The 23,544-nt window shown below is 49.8% G+C and overlaps 1 protein-coding gene across 6 annotated transcripts in view; it reads right to left on the reverse strand.

Moving 5' to 3' along the window:
- SULF2 (sulfatase 2) overlaps positions 1 to 23,544 on the reverse strand; it is a 127,251-nt gene that overhangs the window by 27,516 nt on the left and 76,191 nt on the right. For all 6 annotated transcript variants that reach the window (XM_075350640.1, XM_075350641.1, XM_075350636.1 and 3 more), the window contains 13 exons: positions 22,164 to 22,315; positions 21,306 to 21,475; positions 21,063 to 21,213; positions 18,553 to 18,728; positions 18,249 to 18,377; positions 16,706 to 16,762; positions 16,463 to 16,592; positions 4,131 to 4,341; positions 3,389 to 3,632; positions 3,205 to 3,301; positions 1,847 to 1,941; positions 1,639 to 1,701; positions 1,393 to 1,562 (listed from right to left, as the gene is read on the reverse strand). In XM_075350640.1, coding sequence (XP_075206755.1) covers positions 1,393 to 1,562; positions 1,639 to 1,701; positions 1,847 to 1,941; positions 3,205 to 3,301; positions 3,389 to 3,632; positions 4,131 to 4,341; positions 16,463 to 16,592; positions 16,706 to 16,762; positions 18,249 to 18,377; positions 18,553 to 18,728; positions 21,063 to 21,213; positions 21,306 to 21,475; positions 22,164 to 22,315 — 1,845 coding nt within the window. The remainder of the gene's footprint in view (positions 1 to 1,392; positions 1,563 to 1,638; positions 1,702 to 1,846; positions 1,942 to 3,204; positions 3,302 to 3,388; positions 3,633 to 4,130; positions 4,342 to 16,462; positions 16,593 to 16,705; positions 16,763 to 18,248; positions 18,378 to 18,552; positions 18,729 to 21,062; positions 21,214 to 21,305; positions 21,476 to 22,163; positions 22,316 to 23,544) is intronic.

The following is a 23,544-nucleotide window of genomic DNA, read 5'->3' on the forward strand; positions in this document are numbered from 1 at the left end:
AAATTGTAGGGCTTCATCAATTCAATACGAATAGTCACCTTGCATACAGAAATACTATGATATGAAACCCATGACCCCCCAAAACATTGAATGCTGGTCCCGCATATGGCGCTCATTGAACTTTGATGCTCAAAGTGGCCACCGTCAGCTGCAATGCACATCTGGACTCTGGACAGCATACTGTATCTCGCTGCACGTTGTGCAATATGGTAGGTGACACATTTGCACAAGCATCTGTGATATGTCGTCGTAGGTCCTGCAATGTTGGTGGAGGGGTCGCATACACCTGCTGTTTGCTGTGACCTCACAGAAAGAAGTCCAAAGGGATAAGGTCAGATGAGCGTGGAGGCCACTCCACACAGCCACCATACACAATGACTTGTAGGAAGGTCTCCATGAGGTATCGCTTCACGTCCGCAGCCTTGTGAGTTTTACACGTTCTAATCATAGCATTTCTGTATGCAAGGTGTCGATTCCTATTGTATTGATGATGCCCTACAACTTTGTAATTCACTTTTTTTCTCTATCTCGTTTCGTTTTCAAGATAAAAATGCTAACTCCGTTGTTTTCCACCAGGTGGCGCTATAGGTGGTTTCATTGCGTAGCGCATGGCTACTTTACTATATCTAGACACCACTTCTATGTCTATAGCTGCCGCCGTTCTCAAGTTAATGGCGGTGGACAGGATATGGGTGGACACACTGTATATGGATCAGTCCCTCTATAATGTAACTTTGTAATTGGCTTCCTCAGGTTCCACACAGATTTCTGCTTGTTGTCAGGGACGTTAAACAATAAGCAGCATCTTAAAACGTGATCTGCTCATGCCCTTACAGCAAAGGGTTTATCAGAAGAGATCAATGCAGGTAATTCTGTCATCTTGAAGGGGTTGTCACACGGTCAATCATCAGGAGCACGCTGCTCCTCTGCCGCCCAACTTGGTGGAGTGTTCCTGATGATTGGCAGTTTGGGACGACAGCAAGGCTAAATCGCTGTTCCTAACTGTGCTCCGCAGCATCAAGTGACAGCTTTGCCTCAGCAGCACGGAGGCTGCCCGGACCCAGTGATATAGCAAAAAGCATGGTGCACATTAACTAGGAGAGCGGCCACCTCTCAGACTGTAGTGGTAGCCGGTAACCTAGGCTACGAGCAGTAAACTCCGAAATTAAAAATGCTTTTGTCCTTGGGAAGGAGAGGATTTTTAATGCAAGAAGAAAAGTTGTTCATTTTTCAAGCATTTTGCAATTTTACCGATTTAATAAGATAAGACAGCCAGTCAGAACAGCAGCGGCACCGCCACTCTCAGGGTTATCCTGACTCCTGACTGGTGGCTCAGGTTACACTGATACTCTGTAAGAAGCCTTATATCCTGCACCCGTAATGGGACCTTACATGTCCAGAAGGGGGCAGTCTGCCAGTGCTGGTTGTCGTGGGTGAAGCAGGTGAGGCCGGGCATGCTGCACGTGTCATTGTTCTTCAGCCTCTTCAGCAATTTGCGCAGCTTTTTCTTGCGTCTCTGTTCCCGCAGGAGCCAGATCTTGTCATGTTCTTTTAGCGATTTCCTGGGTATAAACCTCACAATCATGATCCCTCACTCACCACCTACAAGCACAACAGACAGCCTCTGGGTGCACTTACTTAAAGGGGTGCATAAGGGGGTCCCCACTCTTCAGCTTCCCCTTCTTGTTCTTGAAGTGATAGCTGTGGTGAGACAGTGAAACGCAGATATCAAAAATCATCTGTACATGTGACCTTCAGCTTTGAGTTCTGTGAGACGCCCGCATTACACCACAGTCACATGACCCAAATGGCCCTATGGTCATACTGAACACACTGGTGGAGATACCTGATCTTGCTGCAGTCACAGTCCTCCGGACGCTGCTTCTTCAGGTGACCTCTGACCTCTCTCAGGTTCTTGATCTTACTCTGTAACGTTTCAATCTATAACATAATGGTGATACTGTCATTTCTGCTACGAGGGAGAAGAGACGCTGACCCTTGCACAACAGCATGCTATGTGACATGCCAGAGCTGCACTCACTATTCTGCTGGTGGAGTCACTGTGCACATACATTACTTATCCTGTACTGATCCTGAGTTACATCTTGTATTATACTCCAGAGCAGCACTCACTATTCTGCTGGTGCAGTCACTGTGTACATACATTATATTACTGATTCGGAGTTACAGTACATCTTGTATTATACTTCAGAGCTGCACTCACTTTTCTGCTTGCGTATTCATTGTGTAGATACATTACATATTATGCACTGATCCTGCATTACATCCTGTATTATACTCCAGAGCTGCACTCAATATTCTGCTGGTAGAATAACTGCACACATACATTACATTACTTATACTGTACTGATCCTGAGTTACATCCTGCGTTATATACCACAGCTGCACTCACTAGTCTGCTGGTGGAGTTACTGTGTACATACTATACATTACTAATCCTGTACTAGTCCTATAATATATGCTAGAGTGAACAGCGACTGCAGCATTGGGGTATAATACAGGATCTCTAACGTAATATATGTATACAGTGACTCCATCAGCAGAATAGTGAGTGCAGTTCTGGAGTATAAGAACGATCAGAGCTTGTAGCATTCTGGATGCAGTGTGTTTCCCCTGCGTCCAAAACGCTGCATTGTACAGTAGGAGCACAGTGGATAGGATTTATAGAAATCCCTGCTCACTGTTGTTTTTTTCCCCCAGCAGCATAAACGGACATGTCGCACAGCTCTCCAAGCCTCAGCATGTCAATTTGTGCTTGAGGAGACACGAGTACTCTTAGCGGGAGAACATAGCGAAAATTTGCAGCGCCCAGAACACTGATTGTCGGCACGGACCTGCGGAGAACAATTGCGGCCCTGCAAGAGAAGACACGATGTGTCTAGAACGCAGTGTGTCTAGATCTTGGGCACGTACTCTAAAAGGATGGAACTTAGAACTAGTACAGGATAAGTAATGTAATATATAGACTGCACCAGCAGAATAGTGAATACAGCTCTGGAGTATAATACACACTCTATAATGGATCTCTAATGTAATGTATGTACACAAAGACTGTTTGTAGAGATTTGTTTAATATGTGATCTGTATATTGGGGTCAGGGAGTGTAAGCGCCACAGTTTTTTTTTTTTAGATAGAACTATAATTGTGCAGGCTCTGTGGTGTATGGAGGATTGCTGCTCTTACCTCATGGTCGATGTGCAGCTTGTGATCCTTCCAGGCCTGCAGAGACTTGTAGAGATCCAGGTCGCACTGCACAGTGTCATTAGGAAGTATGTGGCACCTGCGTATGGGACAGGACATTATGTAGCAGGAGGCACTGCCGCCTGTCCATAACTATGGCTGCTGTGATCCTGAACAGATTTCTCACCTGTGTGTCACTTTCACAGCACTGGGAACTACCAATTCATTTGTGATCTCTCCAGTGCCGCTAAAGTCATCAGCATTCTTATCCTCATCATCGTCATCTTCTGGCTCAAGCAGCTGCCGTTTGGTAAAGTTCTTCGTCAGCACAGGCTCATATTCCTGCTCTATGTCCATATTAATGACATCACCTGACACTTCAATGGACACAGAGCGGACGGAGCGGTTCCTCATATACTTGGCCTTGTACTCTGCAACAGAAAAGAGGCAGTGAGGTTATAAAGCAGTAATAAACAAGGCATCTGCAATGCAATATGTTGGCGCTATAGAAATAAAGATTATTATTATTATTATCTACCCTGTGGTTTGAGTTCAGCTCCAGTAGTACCACAAAATAGCCACTAGATGGTGCAGTGAGAACATGGCACCGCCATCTCCCACCTGTGAGACAGACATTGAGCCTCCTGCGACTGCCTGTGATATGCACTTGTATGTGCTGGGGAAAATCAGGCCTGAAGCTCCTCTGCTCCACTATCCCGAGCAGATAACAACAGCCTCTCAAACCCAAGAAGGAAAAGAAATGACTGGCATCGCACGGCCTCCGCCCTGGGTAATAGCAGTTTAGCCTCTGATGTAGAGAACTAGGCCCATGTCATGAGTGGGGGATGGGGCATCATCAATCATGTGACTGCTGATGGCACCTCCGTACACGTTTCAGGGACACAATCTGCCGCTGTTCCAAGACTCACTTTTCTTAGTGAGAAGCTTCTTGCTGCGGCCAAGTCGAGAGATCTTGTAGCTGATGGCGTCACAGTTGCATTCATCGCGGTTTGTGTTGTAGTAACTGGTCAAGAGATTGAGAGACATCTTCTTGGTGTCAGGGGCTGAAGACAGAGTCGCCATCCCCTTACACTTGTGTAGCCGGAGCTTTCCACTGGGATCCTCCACACACTGCCACTTCTACAGACAGGAAATACAAGAACAAGGGATCAATAGAAGGTAGAAGTATTACACAGCATGAGACAAACTGGGCACTATCACATTAATAATGTGCTAGAACTAAGAAAATGTTCAACTACAGATTTATTGTACAAGTAATATACAGATATAACCTCCCTATATAGCAGAGTCACTGCGTACAACATTACTTAAATCTTGTATTATTCTCCAGAGCTGCACTCACTATTCTGCTGATGGGATCACTGTGTAAATAGATTACGTATCCTATACTTATCCTGAGTTACAGCTGCACTCACTATTCTGCTGGTTCAGTCACTAGATACCTACATTACATTACTTATCATGAGTTACATCCTGTATTATACTCCAGAGCTGCACTCACTATTCTGCTGGTGGAGTCACTGTGCATATACATTACATTACTTATCCTGTACTGATCCTGAGTTACACCCTGTATTATACTCCAGAGCTGCACTCACTATTCTGCTGATGGAGTCACTGTGTACATACATTACATTACTTATCCTGTACTGATCCTGAGTTACACCCTGTATTAGGCTATGTGCGCACTAGAAAAGTGATTTTTCTCAAGAAAATTTCTTGAGAAACTTATGGGAGTTGAAGATTACCGCACCTGTGGTAAAAAAACGCACCAAAACCGCGGGAAAACCGCATGCGTTTTTGCTACGGTTTTTCCACAGGTTGGTCCCCGCGTTTTTTTATGCGGTCACTGCAATAAATAATATAGATAATAGATAGATAATTGATAGATAGATAGATATACAGATAGATAATGGATAGAGAGAAAGATTAATAGATGGATAGATAGAGAATAGATGAGAAAGACCTATATAATGTCCCACCCCCCTGCATATTCTAAGCTGGCACCCTTTAGTGACTTTCATGTGGCACTAAAGGGTGCTTAGCCTTGTATTTAGCCAAAAAATAAATAAAAAAGACGTGGGGTCCCCCATACTTTTGTAGCCAGCTAGGGTAAAGCAGACGGCTGCAGCCTGCAGACCACAGCTGTCAGCTTCACCTTGGCTAGTAATCCAAAACAGAGGGCACCCCACGCTGTTATCTTACATTAAAAGATTTAAAAACAAAAAATGTGGGGTCCCCCTCAAATTGGATCACCAGCCAAGGTAAAGCGGACAGCTGTGGTCTGGTATTCTCAGACTAGGGAGGTCCACAGTTATTGGACACTCCCCAGCCTAAAAATAGCAGGCCGCAGCCGCCCCAGAAGTGGCGCATCCATTAGATGCGCCAATCCTGGCGCTTTGCCCCAACTCATCCCATTGTCCTGGTGCGGTGGCAAACTGGGTAATATATGGGGTTGATGCCAGATGTGTAATGTCACCTGGCATCAAGCCCTGGGGTTAGTGATGTCAGGCGTCTGTCAGATACCCGACATCAGCAACCCAGTCAGTAAGAAATAAAAAATAGACAACAAAAAAAAGAGAATTTTGTTACTTACCGTAAATTCTTTTTCTTATAGTTCCGTATTGGGAGACCCAGACCATGGGTGTTTAGCTTCTGCCTCCAGAGGACACACAAAGTACTACACTTAAAAGTGTAGCTCCTCCCTCTGAGCTTATACACCCCCTGGTAGCCAGTCCCAGCCAGTTTAGTGCAAAAGCTGAAGGAGAATAGCCACCCACAAGTAGAACCGAGTAAGAACCGGAACAACCGGAGACTCTGTCCACGACAACAGCCGGTGATAACACACGGAACAAGAAAATTGTCAACAGGCAACAGGGAGGGAGCTGGGTCTCCCAATACGGAACTATAAGAAAAAGAATTTACGGTAAGTAACAAAATTCTCTTTTTCTTTATCGTTCCTTTGGGAGACCCATACCATGGGACGTTCCAAAGCTGTCCCTGGGTGGGAATAAACAGAAAAACTAAGAAGTAGGCGGAGCCTAACTTCACAAGTGGGCGACAGCCGCCTGAAGGATGCGTCTGCCCAAGCTCGCATCTGCCGAAGCATGAGCATGCACTTGGTAGTGCTTCGAAAAGGTATGCAGGCTAGTCCAAGTGGCAGCCTGACAGACTTGTTGAGCCGTAGCCTGGTGCCTAAAAGCCCAAGAGGCATCGACAGCTCTGGTCGAGTGTGCTTTGATCCCCGGCGGGGGAGGCACCTGAGTACTCTGGTAGGCGTCCGAAATGGTCGATCTAATCCAATGGGCCAAGGTCGGCTTAGAAGCAGAGAGACCCTTGCGCCGCCCTGTGGTTAGCACAAAAAGAGAGGTGCACCGCCTAAGCGCAGCGGTGCGAGACACATAAATCCGGAGAGCACGTACCAGATCTAGAGTATGCAGCGCTTTCTCAAAGCGATGAACAGGGGCCGGACAGAAGGAAGGCAAGGAAATATCCTGGTTAAGGTGGAAGGGAGAGACCACCTTAGGAAGAAAGTCCGGGGTCGGACGGAGAACTACCTTGTCTTGGTGAAAAAACAAAAAAGGTGACTCCGAGGAGAGCGCAGCCAAATCAGAGACTCTCCTGAGAGAAGTTATGGCAACTAGAAAGGCCACCTTTTGAGAAAGACGATACAAAGAAACCTCCCTAAGGGGCTCGAAAGGGGGTTTCTGCAATACCGTGAGGACCAAGTTAAGGTCCCAGGGATCCAAGGGCCGCCGATAAAGCGGAATGATGTGAGACGCACCTTGCATGAAGGTGCGGACCTGAGCCAGCCGGGCGAGACGCCGCTGGAACAGCACTGATAGAGCTGAGACTTGTCCCTTGAGAGAGTTGAGGGACAGTCCTAGCTGCAGACTGGACTGTAAAAAAGACATAAGTGTCGGCAACGAGAATGGCCAAGGAGAATGGCCGGAAGAGCGACACCAGGACAGGAAAATTTTCCAAGTCCTGTGATAGATCTTGACGGAGGAAGACTTACGGGCCCGAGTCATAGTGGAGATGACTTCAGGAGGAATACCAGAAGCCGTCAAAATCCAGGACTCAAGAGCCACGCCGTCAATTTGAGTGCCGCAGAATTCGGGCGGAAAAACGGACCTTGCGAGAGCAGGTCTGGACGGTCCGGAAGATGCCACGGCATCTCCACGGACAGTTGGAGCAGGTCCGGATACCAAGCTCGCCTGGGCCAGTCCGGTGCAATGAGGAGGACTCGACGGCCCTCCATTCTGATCTTGCGCAGGACTCTGGGCAAGAGGGCTAGAGGGGGAAACACGTAGGACAGACAAAACTGGGACCAGTCTTGAACCAGAGCGTCCGCGGCGAAGGCCTGAGGATCGTGGGAGCGAGCCACGTAAACCAGAACCTTGTTGTTGTGACGGGATGCCATTAGGTCCACGTCCGGAGTGCCCCACTTGCGGAAGATTGACTGAAACACTGCCGGGTGCAGGGACCACTCGCCACCGTCCACGGATTGACGGCTGAGATAATCTGCCTCCCAGTTTTCTACGCCAAGGATGTGGACTGCAGATATGGTGGACTTGGAGTCCTCCGCCCATTGAAGAATGCGTTGGACCTCCAACATTGCCAGGCGGCTGCGTGTCCCGCCTTGGTGATTGATGTAGGCAACCGCTGTCGTGTTGTCTGACTGGACTCGAATGTGCCTGCCCGCCAACAGGTGGTGAAAGGCTAGGAGAGCTAGAAGCACAGCTCTGATTTCCAGGACATTGATTGAAAGGGCTGACTCGGACGGAGTCCAAGTGCCCTGTGCTCTGTGGTGGAGATGTACCGCTCCCCAGCCGGAAAGGCTGGCATCCGTGGTGAGAATCACCCAGGACGGAGTCAGGAAGGAGCGTCCTTGGGACAGGGAGAGGGGTCGAAGCCACCACTGAAGAGAGCTCCTGGTCCGTGGCGACAGAGCCACTAACCTCTGTAAGGAGGAAGGTCGCTTGTCCCAACAGCGGAGAATGTCCAGCTGCAGAGGACGCAGATGGAACTGGGCAAAGGGAACCGCCTCCATGGAGGCCACCATTTGACCCAGCACCTGCATCAGGCGCCTGAGGGAATAACGGCGGGGCCTCAGGAAAGAGCGCACCGCTAGCCGGAGAGACTGCTGTTTGATTAAGGGCAACTTCACAAGTGCCGGCAAAGTCTCGAACTGCATCCCTAGGTACGTGAGACTCTGGGTCGGAGTCAGAGTGGATTTGGGAAGATTGACAATCCACCCGAATTGGGCTAGGGTGGCGAGAGTGAGCGAAACACTCCGCTGACAGTCTGCGCTGGATGGACCCTTGACCAGAAGGTCGTCCAGATAAGGAAGCACTGCTAACCCCTGGAGGTGCAGGACCGCAATCACTGCCGCCATGACCTTGGTGAATACCCGAGGGGCTGTGGCTAACCCGTAGGAGAGAGCCACGAATTGGAAATGATCCTCTCCTATTGCAAAACCAACGCTGATGTGACACTGCGATTGGCACATGTAGATAGCCATCTCTGATGTCGATGGACGCCAGGAACTCCCCTTGGGTCATAGAGGCAATGACTGATCGCAGAGACTCCATGCGAAAATGCCGCACATGCTTGTTGAGAAGCTTGAGATCCAGGATGGGCTGGAAGGTACCGTCCTTTTTTTTTTTTTGGAACTAGGAAGAGATTTGAGTAAAAACCTCTGAACCGTTCCTGAGCGGGAACTGGGACAATCACTCCGTTTGCCTGCAAGGACGCCACGGCCTGCGAGAAGGCGGCGGCCTTGGAGCAGGGGGGAGTTGAGAGAAAAAATCTGTTTGGAGGGCTGGAAGAGAATTCTATCCTGTAGCCGTGAGATATGATGTTTCTCACCCACTTTTCGGAGACTTGCTTTAACCAAGCGTCCCCAAAGTGGGAGAGCCTGCCACCGACTAAGGACATGGCTGGAGCGGGCCGAGTTATGAGGACCTCCTGCGGTCTTCTGCGGACGCGCTTTTGGGCGCCAGTTGGATTTCTGATCCTTGGCTGAGTTAGCGGACGAGGCGGAAGGCTTAGAGGATGACCAGTTGGAGGAACGAAAGGAACGAAACCTCGATTGATTCCTACCCTGGGCGGGTTTCCTGGTCTTGGTTTGTGGCATGGAAGTACTCTTCCCGCCAGTAGCTTCTGTAATGATTTCATCCAGCTGTTCACCAAACAGCCGTGAACCAGCAAAAGGGAGCCCAGCAAGAAACTTCTTGGAAAAAGCATCTGCCTTCCACTCTCGAAGCCACAAAATCCTGCGGATAACAAGAGAATTAGCTGAAGCCACCGCAGTGCGGTGAGCAGCCTCTAGCATGGCAGACGTAGCATAAGATGAAAAGGCTGAAGCCTGAGCAGTTAAGGTAACCATCTCAGGCATAGATTCCTTGGTGAGGGAATGCATCTCCTCTAGAGAAGCAGAGATGGCTTTGAGAGCCCACACTGCTGCAAAAGACGGGGAAAACGCGGCCCCCGCAGCTTCATACACAGATTTGGCCAGAAGGTCAATCTGACGGTCAGTGGAATCCTTAAGTGAGGTGCCGTCAGCCACCGACACAACGGTCCGGGCTGAGAGCCTAGACACCGGAGGGTCTACCTTTGGGGAGTGAGACCACTCCTTGACCACCTCAGGTAGAAATTGGAAACCGGTCATCAGAACCACGCTTTGGAAAGCGTTCCTCAGGGCAGGCCCTGGGTTTGGTCACAGCGGTCTGAAAACTGGAGTGGTTAAAGAACACACTCTTCACTCTCTTAGGCGAGGTAAACTGATGTTTTTCTGCCAAAGAGAGTTGCTCCTCTGACACTGGCGGATTGAGATCCAGCACAGAATTAATAGAAGCAATCAAATCACTAAGATCTGAGTCACCCTCAGAGAAATCGATGGGATACATAGCCTCCGAGCCCCCAGTGAGGGCATCCTCCTCATCTTGAGAGTCAGCTCTTGATACAGAGCCGTGGGATGGGGAGGGGGAGGAAACCCTGCGCCTTCTCTTAGAAGGACGGAGTCTGGGATCAGATGATGAATCCTCCGTGAGCTCTGATGGACGGAGGTCAGAGGATAGGAGTCCTCTGTCAAGAGTATTAGAGGCACCCTGTGAGGGGGGCTGATGCATATTCATCAAAGTCCTGAACAAAAGTCCCATGGACTCAGCAAATGACTGGGATATGGACCTAGAAAAGGACTCTACCCAGGCCGGGGGTTCAATCACAGGTGCAGCAGCAGCCTGAGAGACCACTGGGCCTTGCTCCTTGTGTGAGACATGCTGCTGGTATACAGAGGTCCACAACCGGAGACCGGCTGTGGCTTACCAGACCGCTGAGCGCAGTGTTGTGTGCCCTCCAGATCCCGAAGCCCGGTCCCCCAGTCGCAGCACCTCAGCAGAGATGCAGAATGCAGGATGTCCGAGAGCAGAGTGAACTCTGCCTGAGAAATGACTAGGGGGCGTTCCTATAAAAGAGCGGGAACTGGAGGGCTATAGAGACCTGCAGGGAAGGAGGGACGCCCCAGCAGTGGGGAGTGTCCCTCCCCTGTGTAGAACGGCCGCCGGGAGGAGCCGAACCTGTCCCTCTGCATGAGTGACATGCGAGGGCAGGAAAATGAAACTAGGCCTCCGGCGAAGCCGGGGCCTAAATTTAATCGGCGAGGCCGACAAGCAGGCACCATCGGCGCGGTTCTCAGGCAAAAGCTAGAGAATCCGCCGGAAAAGTTAAAACAATCACATACAGCATACTCTCCCCTTACAATAAAGAACCGGGACCCCCAACATAAACGTCTCAGGTACTTAGCTGCTGAGATGCAGGGCCATGTCCCTGGGGATGAGTGCTCCGGTCCAACAGAATCCTCAAGGGGCTGTGGATGGAGACCGGACTCCTGCCAGGCATGGAGACCGTGCTGGCTCCCACTTCAAGCCAGAGCCCAGAAGGGATGGTGAAGGAGCGCGGCATGTAAGGCTGCAGCCTTGTAAATCAACCTTAACAACACCGCCGACACAGTGGGGTGAGAAGGGACATGCCGGGAGTCCAGACATGGACCCGCTTTTCTTCAAACTCTTTCCAAAAGTCAAACAAATCAGATGAGAATGCATGTGTGGATGTATGCCTCCTGACACAAAGCAATAAACTGGCTGGGACTGGCTACCAGGGGGTGTATAAGCTCAGAGGGAGGAGCTACACTTTTAAGTGTAGTACTTTGTGTGTCCTCCGGAGGCAGAAGCTAAACACCCATGGTATGGGTCTCCCAAAGGAACGATAAAGAAAGTTTTATTTGAAAAAACACTGCCCAAAACATTCCCTCTTTCACCAATTTATTGAAAAGAACAATCAATTCCAGGTCTGGCGTAATCCAATAAGGGGGTCCCACGACGATCCATACCATAGTCAATGTCCCAGTCAATGAAGAACAAAATGTTCTCCATTGACTAGGAGAGCAGTGCAGTGACCTGAGCTAACATCAATAGGTCAGTCCAGGTCACTGCAAGGGATAACGAGCGCTGCCATCAGGAGGTTAGATAAAATCATTACCTGCAGTGACGATCCCCTGCTCTGCTGACGTCAGCGCTGTCACTGACTTCTATGCCCGCCGCGTTCTCAGCAGTATCGCGAGAGCCCGTGACGTCACCACTAGTCACAGTCTCGGGCCGCCCACGAGATGAGCATAGAAGGCAGTGACAGTGCTGACGTCAGCAGAGCAGGAGATAGTCACAGCAGGTAATAAACTCATCTAACCTCCTCACAGCAGCGCTCGTCATCCCCGCGGCTGCCAGCACTGCAGTGTGAGAAGCTGCTGATACTGCGGGCAGACACTGACACTGCAGTGCGGGCAGCCGCGGGGCTGGAGCGGGACACAGACTGCACGGGCACCCGGAGATCACACGGAAGTGCTTCCGTGCGGCGTCCAGTGAGTGTGATGTGTGTGTATTCTATGTCTGTGTCTGTGATGTGTGTGTTTACTCTGCTCCGCTTCCTCTTCCTGTCATAATGACATCACTTCCCTGCAAAACGCAGGCAGTGATGAACATTACCGCAGGGTATACCACACATCATTTGCTACGTGCGGTATACCCGCGGTGTTTCGAGATTACATTACAGTGAATGGAGTGAAATACCGCAGGTACCTGCGGAAAAGAAGTGACGTGCACATTTTCTCAAGAAATGTTCTCAAGAAATTCTGCAGAAAGAATTTTCTTGAGAAAAAAAAAAAACAAACACAGTGTGCGCACAGATGAAGGGAATTTTGTTACTTACCGTAAATTCCTTTTCTTCTAGCTCTTATTGGGAGACCCAGACGATTGGGGTATAGCTACTGCCTCCGGAGGCCACACAAAGCACTACACTAAAAAGTGCAAGGCCCCTCCCCTTCTGGCTATACCCCCCCGTGGTATCACGGGTTCTCCAGTTTTAGTGCCAAAGCAAGAAGGAGGAAAGCCAATAACTGGTTTAAACAAATTAACTCCGAGTAACATCGGAGAACTGAAAAACCGTTCAACATGAACAACATGTGTACCCGCAAACAACAAAAACATCCCGAAGGACAACAGGGCGGGTGCTGGGTCTCCCAATAAGAGCTAGAAGAAAAGGAATTTACGGTAAGTAACAAAATTCCCTTCTTCTTCAGCGCTCTATTGGGAGACCCAGACGATTGGGACGTCCAAAAGCTGTCCCTGGGTGGGTAAAGAAATACCTCATGTTAGGGCTGCAAAACAGCCCTCCCCTACGGGGGTGTCACTGCCGCCTGCAGGACTCTTCTACCTAAGCTGGCATCCGCCGAAGCATAGGTATGCACCTGATAATGCTTGGTGAAAGTGTGCAGACTGGACCAGGTAGCTGCCTGGTACACTTGTTGAGCCGAAGCCTGGTGTCGTAATGCCCAGGACGCACCCACGGCTCTGGTTGAGTGGGCTTTTAGCCCTGAAGGAACCGGAAGCCCCGCAGAACGGTAGGCCTCTAGAATTGGTTCTTTGATCCATCGAGCCAGGGTGGCTTTAGAAGCCTGCAACCCCTTGCGCGGACCAGCGACAAGGACAAAAAGTGCATCGGAACGGCGCATGGGCGCCGTGCGGGAAATGTAAAGTCTGAGTGCTCTCACCAGATCTAACAAACGTAAGTCCTTTTCATACCGGTGAACCGGATGAGGACAAAAGGAAGGCAAGGATATATCCTGATTAAGATGAAATGAGGATACGACCTTAGGGAGAAACTCCGGAATGGGGCGCAGCACTACCTTGTCCTGGTGGAACACCAGGAAGGGAGCCTTGGATGACAGAGCTGCCAGCTCAGACACTCGCCGAAGCGATGTGATCGCAACGAGAAACGCCACCTTCTGTGACAGGCGAGAAAGGAAACTTCCTTCAGAGGCTCGAAAGGCGGCTTCTGGAGAGCAACTAATACCCTGTTGAGATCCCATGGATCTAACGGCCGCTTGTACGGGGGTACGATATGACAGACCCCCTGTAGGAACGTGCGCACCTTAGAAAGACGTGCTAGACGCTTCTGAAAAAACACGGATAGTGCCGAGACTTCCCCCTTAAGGAAGCCGAGCGACAAGCCCTTTTCTAACCCCGATTGCAGGAAGGAAAGAAAAGTAGGCAATGCAAATGGCCAGGGAGACACTCCCTGAGCCGAGCACCAGGTTAAGAAAATCTTCCACGTTCTGTGGTAGATCTTAGCAGAGGTGGACTTCCTAGCCTGTTTCATGGTGGCAACGACCCCCTGGGATAATCCTGAAGACGCTAGGATCCAGGACTCAATGGCCACACAGTCAGGTTCAGGGCCGCAGAATTCCGATGGAAAAACGGCCCTTGGGACAGTAAGTCTGGCCAGCCTGGTAGTGACCACGGTCGGCCGACCGTGAGATGCCACAGATCCGGGTACCACGAACTCCTCGGCCAGTCTGGGGCGACGAGTATGACGCGGCTGCAATCGGATCTGATTTTTTGCGCAGTACTCTGGGCAAGAGTGCCAGAGGTGGAAACACATATGTGAGCCGGAACTGCGACCAATCTTGCACTAAGGCGTCTGCCGCCAGAGCTCTGTGATCGCGCGATCGTGCCATAAATGCCGGGACCTTGTTGTTGTGCCGAGACGCCATTAGGTCGACGTCCGGCACCCCCCAGCGGCGACAGATTTCCTGAAACACGTCCGGGTGAAGGGACCATTCCCCTGCGTCCATACCCTGGCGACTGAGGAAGTCTGCTTCCCAGTTTTCTACGCCCGGGATGTGAACTGCGGATATGGTGGATGCTGTGTCCTCCACCCACATGAGGATTCGCCGGACTTCCTGGAAGGCTTGCCGACTGCGCGTCCCTCCTTGGTGGTTGATGTATGCCACCGCTGTGGAGTTGTCCGACTGGATTCGGATCTGCTCTCTTTCTAGCCACTGCTGGAAAGCTAGTAGGGTAAGATACCCTGCCCCGATTTCCAGAACATTGATCTGAAGGGTGGACTCCTGCTGAGTCCACGTCCCCTGAGCCCTGTGGCGGAGACAAACTGCTCCCCACCCTGACAGACTCGTATCTAGTCATCTAGGGGAATATAGCCCAGAAGAGTGACCATACAGTGCAATGTATAGCATACAAGCACAAGTACAAATGCACACTGCAGCCCATGCAATACAAGCAGCATAGAAAAAAACCTGTGCCCCAGCACCCTTGGTTTTCTGCTGCTGTAGTCTAGCCATTCCAGGAGAATATAGCTAAGACTAGCGACTGTACAGTGCAGTGTATAGCATACAAGCATAAACACAAATGAACACTTCAGTACGTGCAATACAAGCAGCCTAGAAAGCCTGTGCCTTAGCACACCTGCTTTCCTGCTGCTGATGTGTCGCTCTCCAAGCGGGCATATAGCGACCTATGCAGTTAAAATACACATGTACACACTGCAGTATATATTGGGGTCAGCACTATGTGTGCCGCTTACCGCCCGCCTATAAGCGGGTGTATGGTCGCCACCGTCCTGCCTGGTTGCCGAAAGTCCGAGCTCGGACTGCAGTAATGGCTGCCGGCGTCTTCCCCAGCTCGTGTGAGGAGGGACGGGCCGTGGGCGTGCCCCAAGTCAGAGCGGGAATCCGGCGTCCGACAGTGTGCAGTGAGAGGGCTGGAGCATGTAAATAAGGCTCCAGCCCTCGGCGCTGCTGATTGCTCAGCGTCTGTCCCCTTCCCTGAGTGACAGGGAGGGGGCGGGAACGAAGCGGCACTAGGCCGCAGAAGCCGGGGACTGGATTTATAAGCGCCGCCGCCGTAAAAGCGCGGTCGGCGCCCAGTCCCCGGCGAACTACAAGTCCCAGCCGCGCCGCCGCTCCCGGAGCGTCCGGCGCGGTAGTTCCCAATACACAAAGTCACTCAGCAAAGCTGCAGTGACTGTAACCCTTTACTGTGCCCGGCGCACTAGCACACCCAGCAAGTCTGGAGTGTGCTGTGCCTGTGTGTACGGGGACACAGAGTACCTGTAATGGTGCAGGGCCATGTCCCTGAACGGTACTCCAGCTCCGTATCCAGCAGGTTCAAATGGGTCTGTGGATGGAGCCCGGCGTCAGAGCTTTGAGGCCGGCAGGATCCCACTTCCTCAGAGCCCCCCAGGGGGATGTGGAAGGAAAGCAGCATGTGGGCTCCAGCCTCCGTACCAGCAATAGGTACCTCAACCTTACAACACCATCAACGGGTGAGAAGGGAGCATGCTGGGGGCCCTATATGGGCCCTCTTTTCTTCCATCCGAAATAGTCAGCAGCTACTGCTGACTAAAATCTGTGGAGCTATGCATGGATGTCTGACCTCCTTCGCACAAAGCTTGAAAAACTGGAGAACCCGTGATACCACGGGGGGGTATAGCCAGAAGGGGAGGGGCCTTGCACTTTTTAGTGTAGTGCTTTGTGTGGCCTCCGGAGGCAGTAGCTATACCCCAATCGTCTGGGTCTCCCAATAGAGCGCTGAAGAAATTTTTTTTCCCATAGGTTTTGCTGGGAAATGTCTGCAGAAAGATTACAAACATTTCTCAAGAAATTTATGCAGGAAAAACCGCGGGTAAAACGCAGTGTGCGCACAGGGCCTTATACTCCAGAGTTGCACTCACTATTCTGCTGGTAAAGTCACTGTGTACCTACATTACTTATACTGTACTGATTTGGGATTCGGTTGCTTGGCTCCATGCTTGGCTGAGTGTACTCTGGGCTGTAATTCCAGTACTGGCCACCAGATGTCACTCCTGACCTGTACATATTCCTCACCTGCCCCAGCTGCTCGCAGGCCGTCTGATACTCCGCTCGCTGACACAAGTCTTTGACGCGCTGATACTTGGGCAGGAAGTTCTCCTCTTGCGCATCCATCTTGTCTGCCTCCTTCTTATGCAGTAGTTTCCTTTGAGGTGTAGAGCCGGGGTAAATATTCAGCGTAGGAGGGCACATACATACAGGGCTCAGGATCCCATTTACAGTCCGTCCGACCTCTCTCCCCTTAGGAGCAGCACTTACCCGCGCTCTACCAGAAATGAATCTCTCCACAATTTCACTTTCTTTTTAACTTGAAACCTGGAGAGGGGGAAAAAAAAACAAGAAAGATAATCACACCCCAGCAAGGCAACGAGCGGGCATTGTGACTGGCACGGTGACAGCCATGGCGGACGCCATTTATACAGAAACACATCAATTCATTTATATGGGGGAGGTCGGTGCGGAGGCTACGGTGACAGCCAACGCAAAGATATGAAGACTTGGAAATATGCCGATAATGTGCAGGGAGAACGTGTTGCTCATTAGATGTGGCAGCAATGCCAGGAAGGAAGCAAATTAATGTCTCCTGTGCCGCTCGTGTGGGTTCCTCCATGCGTTGCCATGGTTACTATTACGTTGTTTGACTAATGCGGACCTTTGATCCGGGTGGATCTGTGTCACCGCACAAGCCATCCAAATGTAACCGCAATTACTGAATATATTACAACTTCTCCCACAGATTACATTTATCACAGAACTAGATGATATGATCACTGGGGGCCCCAACAATCCCAAAAAAGGGGGTCACGAAGTGAATGGAGCAGTAGTGTGCATGTGTCACCTCCTCTTCAATCATTGCTGTCAGTGGTAGTGTGCATGTGTCACCTGTACTCCATTAATTTCCATCAGAGTGGTAGTGCGCATGTGTCACCTCCGCTCCATTCATTTCTATCAGAGTAGTAGTGCCCATGTGTCATCTCCTCTCCATTCATTACTATCAGTGGTACTGCGCATGTGTCACCTCCTCTCCATTCATTACTATCAGGGGTAGTGCGCATATCTCCTTCTCCCCATTCATTTCCAACAGTGGTAGTGCCCATGTCACCTCAGCTCCATTCATTTCCATCAGAATGGTCGTACTTATGTGTCACCTCCACACTATTCATTTCTATCAGAGTGGTAGTGCGCATGTGTCAGCTCCTCTCCATTCATTACTATCAGTGGTAGTGCGCATGTGTTACCTTGGCTTCATTACTTTCCATCAGAGTGGTCGTACGCATGTTTCACATTCACTCCATTCATTTCTATCAGAGTGGTAGTGCGCATGTACACCTCCTCTCAATTCATTACTATCAGTGGTAGTGCACGTGTCACCCCCGCTCCATTCATTTCTATCAGTATAGTAGTGCGCATGTGTCATCCCTACACCATTCATTTCTATCACAGTGATAGAAATGAATGGAGCGGAGGTGACGCGTGCGTACTATCAGAGTGGTAGTGAGCATGTGTCATCTCCTCTCTATTCATTATCATCAGTGGTAGTGCGCATGTGTCACCTCCGCTCCATTTATTTCTATTAGTGTAGTAGTACGCATGGGTCATCTCTTCTCTATTTATTACTATCAGTGGTAGTGCGCATGAGTCACCTCTTCTGTATTCATTACTATCAGAGGTACTGCACATGTGTCACCTCTTCTCCATTCATTACTATCAGTGGTAGTGCGCATGCGTCACCTCCGCTTCATTCATTTCTATCATAGAGGTGGTACTGCTCTATCAGACGATTATGACCACTCTCGCTCACCTATTCACCGGTCTTTCTGTGTCCAGCAGCTTGAGGATTGACTTCCCGTCCATGTCCGGAGGAATGTCCAGGCCAGCAATATCCAGGATGGTCGGGGCGAGGTCGATATTGAGAACAATGTGTGGATTCCTGGAGATGGATGCAAAAAATAAAAGCAGAGATGATGGGGGACGTTGTATACTCCACTTGCATCCAGAGCTGCAGTCACAATTCTGCTGTTACATCAATGTCAGTGCGTGTTGCGGACAGTCTGCTGTGGTGCGTTGTGGTAGATGTGCGGTTTACGTAGGAGAGAAGCACTCACAGGGAGCCCGCATCCACGTTTGGTCCACGGATATAGAATGGCACCCGGATGTCAAACTCATACGGCATGGACTTTCCCTTCACCAGACCGAACTGGCCGATGTGGTAGCCATGGTCAGCCGTGTAGATGATGTACGTGTTGTCCAGCTCGCGCAGCTCCACCAGCATGTCGTAGATCTGGAAGACCACAGTCACAGTTATACTATATACACCTCTCCCCCCTGCATATACGTAGCTATAATGAGCCCCCAATCATCCTCCAGGGGTGCAACAAACTAAATGGATAAGTCCAAGTCAAATCTGGGTCATGAGCTCAAAGTAAATATAACAATATAGAATATGTAATTTTGAGCATCCGAAACTTCTGCTGATCCCAGTCATATCCCAATTCTGCTGCTCCATTATATCTTATACTCCAGTCAGATCCAGAGCTGCATGGCAAATTCTGCTGTTCAAATTTATCTTATACTCCATTCACATCCAGAGCTGCACTCCTAATTCTGGTGCTCCTTAATGTCTTAAACTCCAGGTACATTGAGACCTGCACTCCCTCCTAATTCGGCTGTTTCTTTCTGTTTTACATTCCAATCACATTCACATCCAGAGCTGCACTCCTTAGGCCGGTTTCACACATCCGGCTTTTTGCCGTTTTGCCAGATGCGGCGCTCTCCCGTACAGTTAATACAGTACAATGACAGCGCAACAAGCGCCGGTCACATGCTGTCATGTGACCGGCGCATGTGACCTGGAAGTTACAGCGCTGTCATTGTACTGTATTAACTGTACAGGAGAGCGCCGGATCCGGCAAAACGGCAAAAAGCCGGATGTGTGAAACCGGCCTAATTCTGGTGTTCCAATATATCTTAGGCTGCTTTCACACATCCGGTTTGAGCAGTGCGGCTCAATCCGGCTGTGAAGCCTATGCAACGGATGCGGTGAAAACACCGCATCCTTTGCATAAGTTTTTTACATGCGGCCGGTCCAGTTTTTGCCGCTTGCGGCATGCTACTGAGCATGCGCAGTGGCAAAAACCGCATGCGGCGGCCGGATGCGGTTTTTGCCGCATCGCACCGCATCCGGCATCCATAGGGATGCATTGGAAAAAGCGCCGCATCGGCTGGATGCGGCGCGATGCGGTTTTTTTTGCCGGAGCAAAAAACGTGCCAGGGAACGTTCCATCCGGCCGCCGCATCGGCTAAATCTGCCGCATGCGGCAAAAACCGGACCGAACGCAAGCCCATGCGGCACTAAATAAAGTCTATGCAGGAAAAACGCAACCGGCAGCAAAAAAAAACGGTTGCGGCTTTCCTGCAAAGTGCCGGATTGTGCCGCATTGCAAAAGCCGGATGTGTGAAAGCAGCCTTATACTCCAGTCTCATCCAAGCCAGTCTCATCCAAGCCTGCCCTCCTAATTCTGCTCCTCCCTAAGGTCTTATACTGTAGACACATACAGAGCTGCACTCCTAAATCTGCTGTTCCGCTATGTTTTACATTTCAATCACATCAAGAGCTGTACTCACTTCTAATTCTGCTGTTCCTTTAGGTCTCCTACACCTGTCAAAACCAGTGCTGTACAGATAATTCATTTGCATTCCTGGTGCCAACAAGTAGTGCATTATCAGAGCTCAGGTGATAATTGCACAGACCAGAGGTCCCATAATGGAGAATAAAGTGAAGAGATAATGCTTCCTATTTCCAAGGCCAATAAGCAAAACTGGATATAATTTTAAATATATTTTAACAGCAGAACTGTGAGCGCAGCTCCAGATGAAATAAGAGTACAAGGAATGATTGATCTACCAGGGATTGTGAGTGCAGCTCTGGATGTGACTGGAGTATAAGGCATAATACAACCAGAAATGTGAGAGCAGCTCTGGATGTGACTACAATATAAGGCATGCTATAACCAGAATTGTGAGAGCAGCTCTGGATGTGACTGGAATATAAGGCCTGATATAATGAGAATTGTGAGAACAGCTCTGGATGTAACTGGAGTATAAGACCTGATATTACCAGAATTGAGAGAGCAGCTCTGGATGTGACGGGAGTATAAGGCATGATATAATCAGAATTATGAGTGCAGCTCTGGATGTGACACACTACAAGACATGATGTGACTGGAGACATGGTGTACCTTGGGATCCGTACAGGATAAATAAATTACAGGCACTGTATTTTAGTGACGGCTCCGGAGCCTGAAGCTCTAACACCAGGAGACATCAGTCCCTCTTACTCACATATCTTGATATATTATTTTGAAAGCATACAAGAGGTTGGCAGAATTCGCTGCCTCTTACAAATTCTCACCATTTTACAGAACGCTGCTTGATGTTAGCAACAGGAAACATTATCACTTATCACTAAAAGCTATCCAGACCGATTCACGTTCACAGCTGAGGGTTTGTTACTATGTGTCAGTATAGACAATACAGCAGCACAAACTCCAGACTGATGATGCTTCCCTGCATTAATACATTGTTTCAGCATGTCTGTGAGGTGCTGTGTCCGCACCTTCTCCATAGAGTCCTCCACGGACATCAGTGTCTGTAGTCGCCGGCGCTGTAACATGTTGGTGAAGTCCATGTGGATGGGCATCATGGCGCCTGTGTACCTCATGATCCAGTGCTTGTCTGGGTTCGGGGCGTAGTTGTAGCTTGGGGTTCTGAAAGACAAATTCGGGTCCAGTCCGTCAGTCAGTATCAGGACTGGCGAAGAGGGAATGACATAGGAGCGGTACATCCCCCCGATACTCACATGTGCTGGGAGGCGTTGGAGAACATTTGGGAATATTGGGGGGCAGAGTCTTCAGGGCCATGGGGGGCAGCATGGCTCAGAACCATCAGCACCGGTCGGTGGGGGTACATTTTCTTGGAGGTCTGGAAGAAGTTCAGGCTGTTGTTTGTGATGAGATCCGTCAGATAATCCTGCAAGAAAAAAACCCGCAACAGATGAGAGCATGATACGGGGAGCAGCCCCTCAAAACTAATAAATGGGAGCACTAGTGGCAGCCATGAGTCACCATCCAACTTCTAGATCTCGGCACAAACAGAGTGAATGTGAGACTTTTCGAGGAGACAGCGGCCATATTGGTTGTCGCTCAGCTTCTCTAGGAGTTTTACACCTTATCTTCTGCTCAGTGACTCCTCGGCTGCCGCATCATTAACCTCTGGGAAGAAGGGCGCCGCTGATCAATGGTGTATAATTGTTCTCGTTGTCAGCCCCGATCACACCGAGAATTTCTCCCTAAAGGATCCGTTGCCTGCGCCGAGACATCTCCTCTCATGTCAGGTCGGCAGCGCAGATCAATAAGTAAGTCAGAATCAGAGCGACAATCTGCAGAGGAGCGAAGACATCACCCAGGAGGAAGGACCCCAGGGTAATTAATGGGCCGCTGTCCAGTCTTCTGCAGGAGTCTTAACACCTAATGAAATGGAAACCTGAGGAAAAAACCTCACTGACCTAATTCTTACCCAGCGGAGGGTTTGCTACAGTGTACTCAGTGTAATGAGCTCTCCACTGCGTCATTTAGGGTGGTCTCCATATCTTGACCACACGCAGCCCCAGCGTCTTCCCTCCCGGAGCCCTCAGCACCGGTCAAAGGATGGCGCTCACCTTGGAGTAATCCGATCCATGTTTCTCCTTCACCCCGTTCCGGCAGAGCGTGTAGTTATAGAAGCGCGAGTTCTTCACCAGCCCGACCCACTCCTTCCAGCCCGGGGGAACGTACGAGCCGTTATATTCATTAAGGTATTTGCCAAAGAAAGCTGCAACACAAGAAGGAGGAAAAGATGAAGTCACAAGATGAGAACAAGGACAGCGGTGTTCTGCTCAACCTGCGGGGCGTGTGGCCGAGCGTCAGCGACACCGAGCACCAGACACAGCGTCACATGGAAGTGCCATCAGTATGAAGGGAGACGCTGCATCTAAGGCTTATCCTGTGGGATACTGTCTGCTGAGCTACTGTATCCATCCAATCATATCCTGTGATACTGTCTGCTGAGCTACTGTATCCAATCCATGGAACTAATCCTATCCTGTGGGATACTGTCTGCTGAGCCACTGGAACTAATCCTATCATCTTGTGTAATACTGTCTGCTGAGCTGTGCATCTAATCCTTTCCTACATGATACATAGGCTCAGAAAACAATATCAAACAGAATAGGGTTAGATACTGTATCTAACTCCATTACATGTGATCCTGTCTGCTGAGGTGTGTATCTAATCCTATCCTGTTTAATACTGTCTTCTGAGCAAATAAATCTAAGCCTATCTTGTGTGCTGAGGTGCTGTACCTAACCAAATTACAATAGCTCAGCAGACAGTATCACACGTGTCTAACCCTATGATGTGTCATGCTGTCTGCTAAGCCACTGTATCTAATGCCATCTTGTGTAATACAGTGTAAAGAAGCTCGCAGCTCTACATCATCCATCATGAAGTTCCATCGTTACAGATTGTGCTGTATCTAAGCCTTGGCTCCTCAGATTGTAAGCTCCTGTAATCACCCATCACAGTGGGGCCAGGTCGCAGCTGACGGGCCCCTTGGGACATCTATAGATCTATAGAGGCCATACCATACTGTATAGGATATATATTGATACATTTGCAGCCACATCAGCCTCATTATTGGGGTTCGGGGGTCTCGCTGCCATGCAATTCTTATTCACCGAATTTGGGAATTATTTTTTCCAGATTTTCGATTTCACAGACTCCAATTAGCAAAGAGAGTGACACATAGTGGATGAGACAGAACGGGCGCAGATGGTGGAGCGGGCGCAGCGGGGGTTGGGGAGACATTTTTTATTGTTCTCTCGCAGCCTCATCAATAAAACATGGAGGAGAGACGCAAACGTCCCAGAAATCTCCTCTAGATCCTTATGGGGATTTTTCCTGGAATCTGTGTGGTTTGTGCGCTGACGGTGACACCCTTCACTTCTTGGGGTTGTGCCTCTGTGTCCACCATGACACTAGAAGGGGTGACCTGCGATGATG

The sequence above is a fragment of the Anomaloglossus baeobatrachus genome, chromosome 5, assembly GCF_048569485.1.
Source record: "Anomaloglossus baeobatrachus isolate aAnoBae1 chromosome 5, aAnoBae1.hap1, whole genome shotgun sequence".
Taxonomy (NCBI): Eukaryota; Metazoa; Chordata; class Amphibia; order Anura; family Aromobatidae; genus Anomaloglossus; species Anomaloglossus baeobatrachus.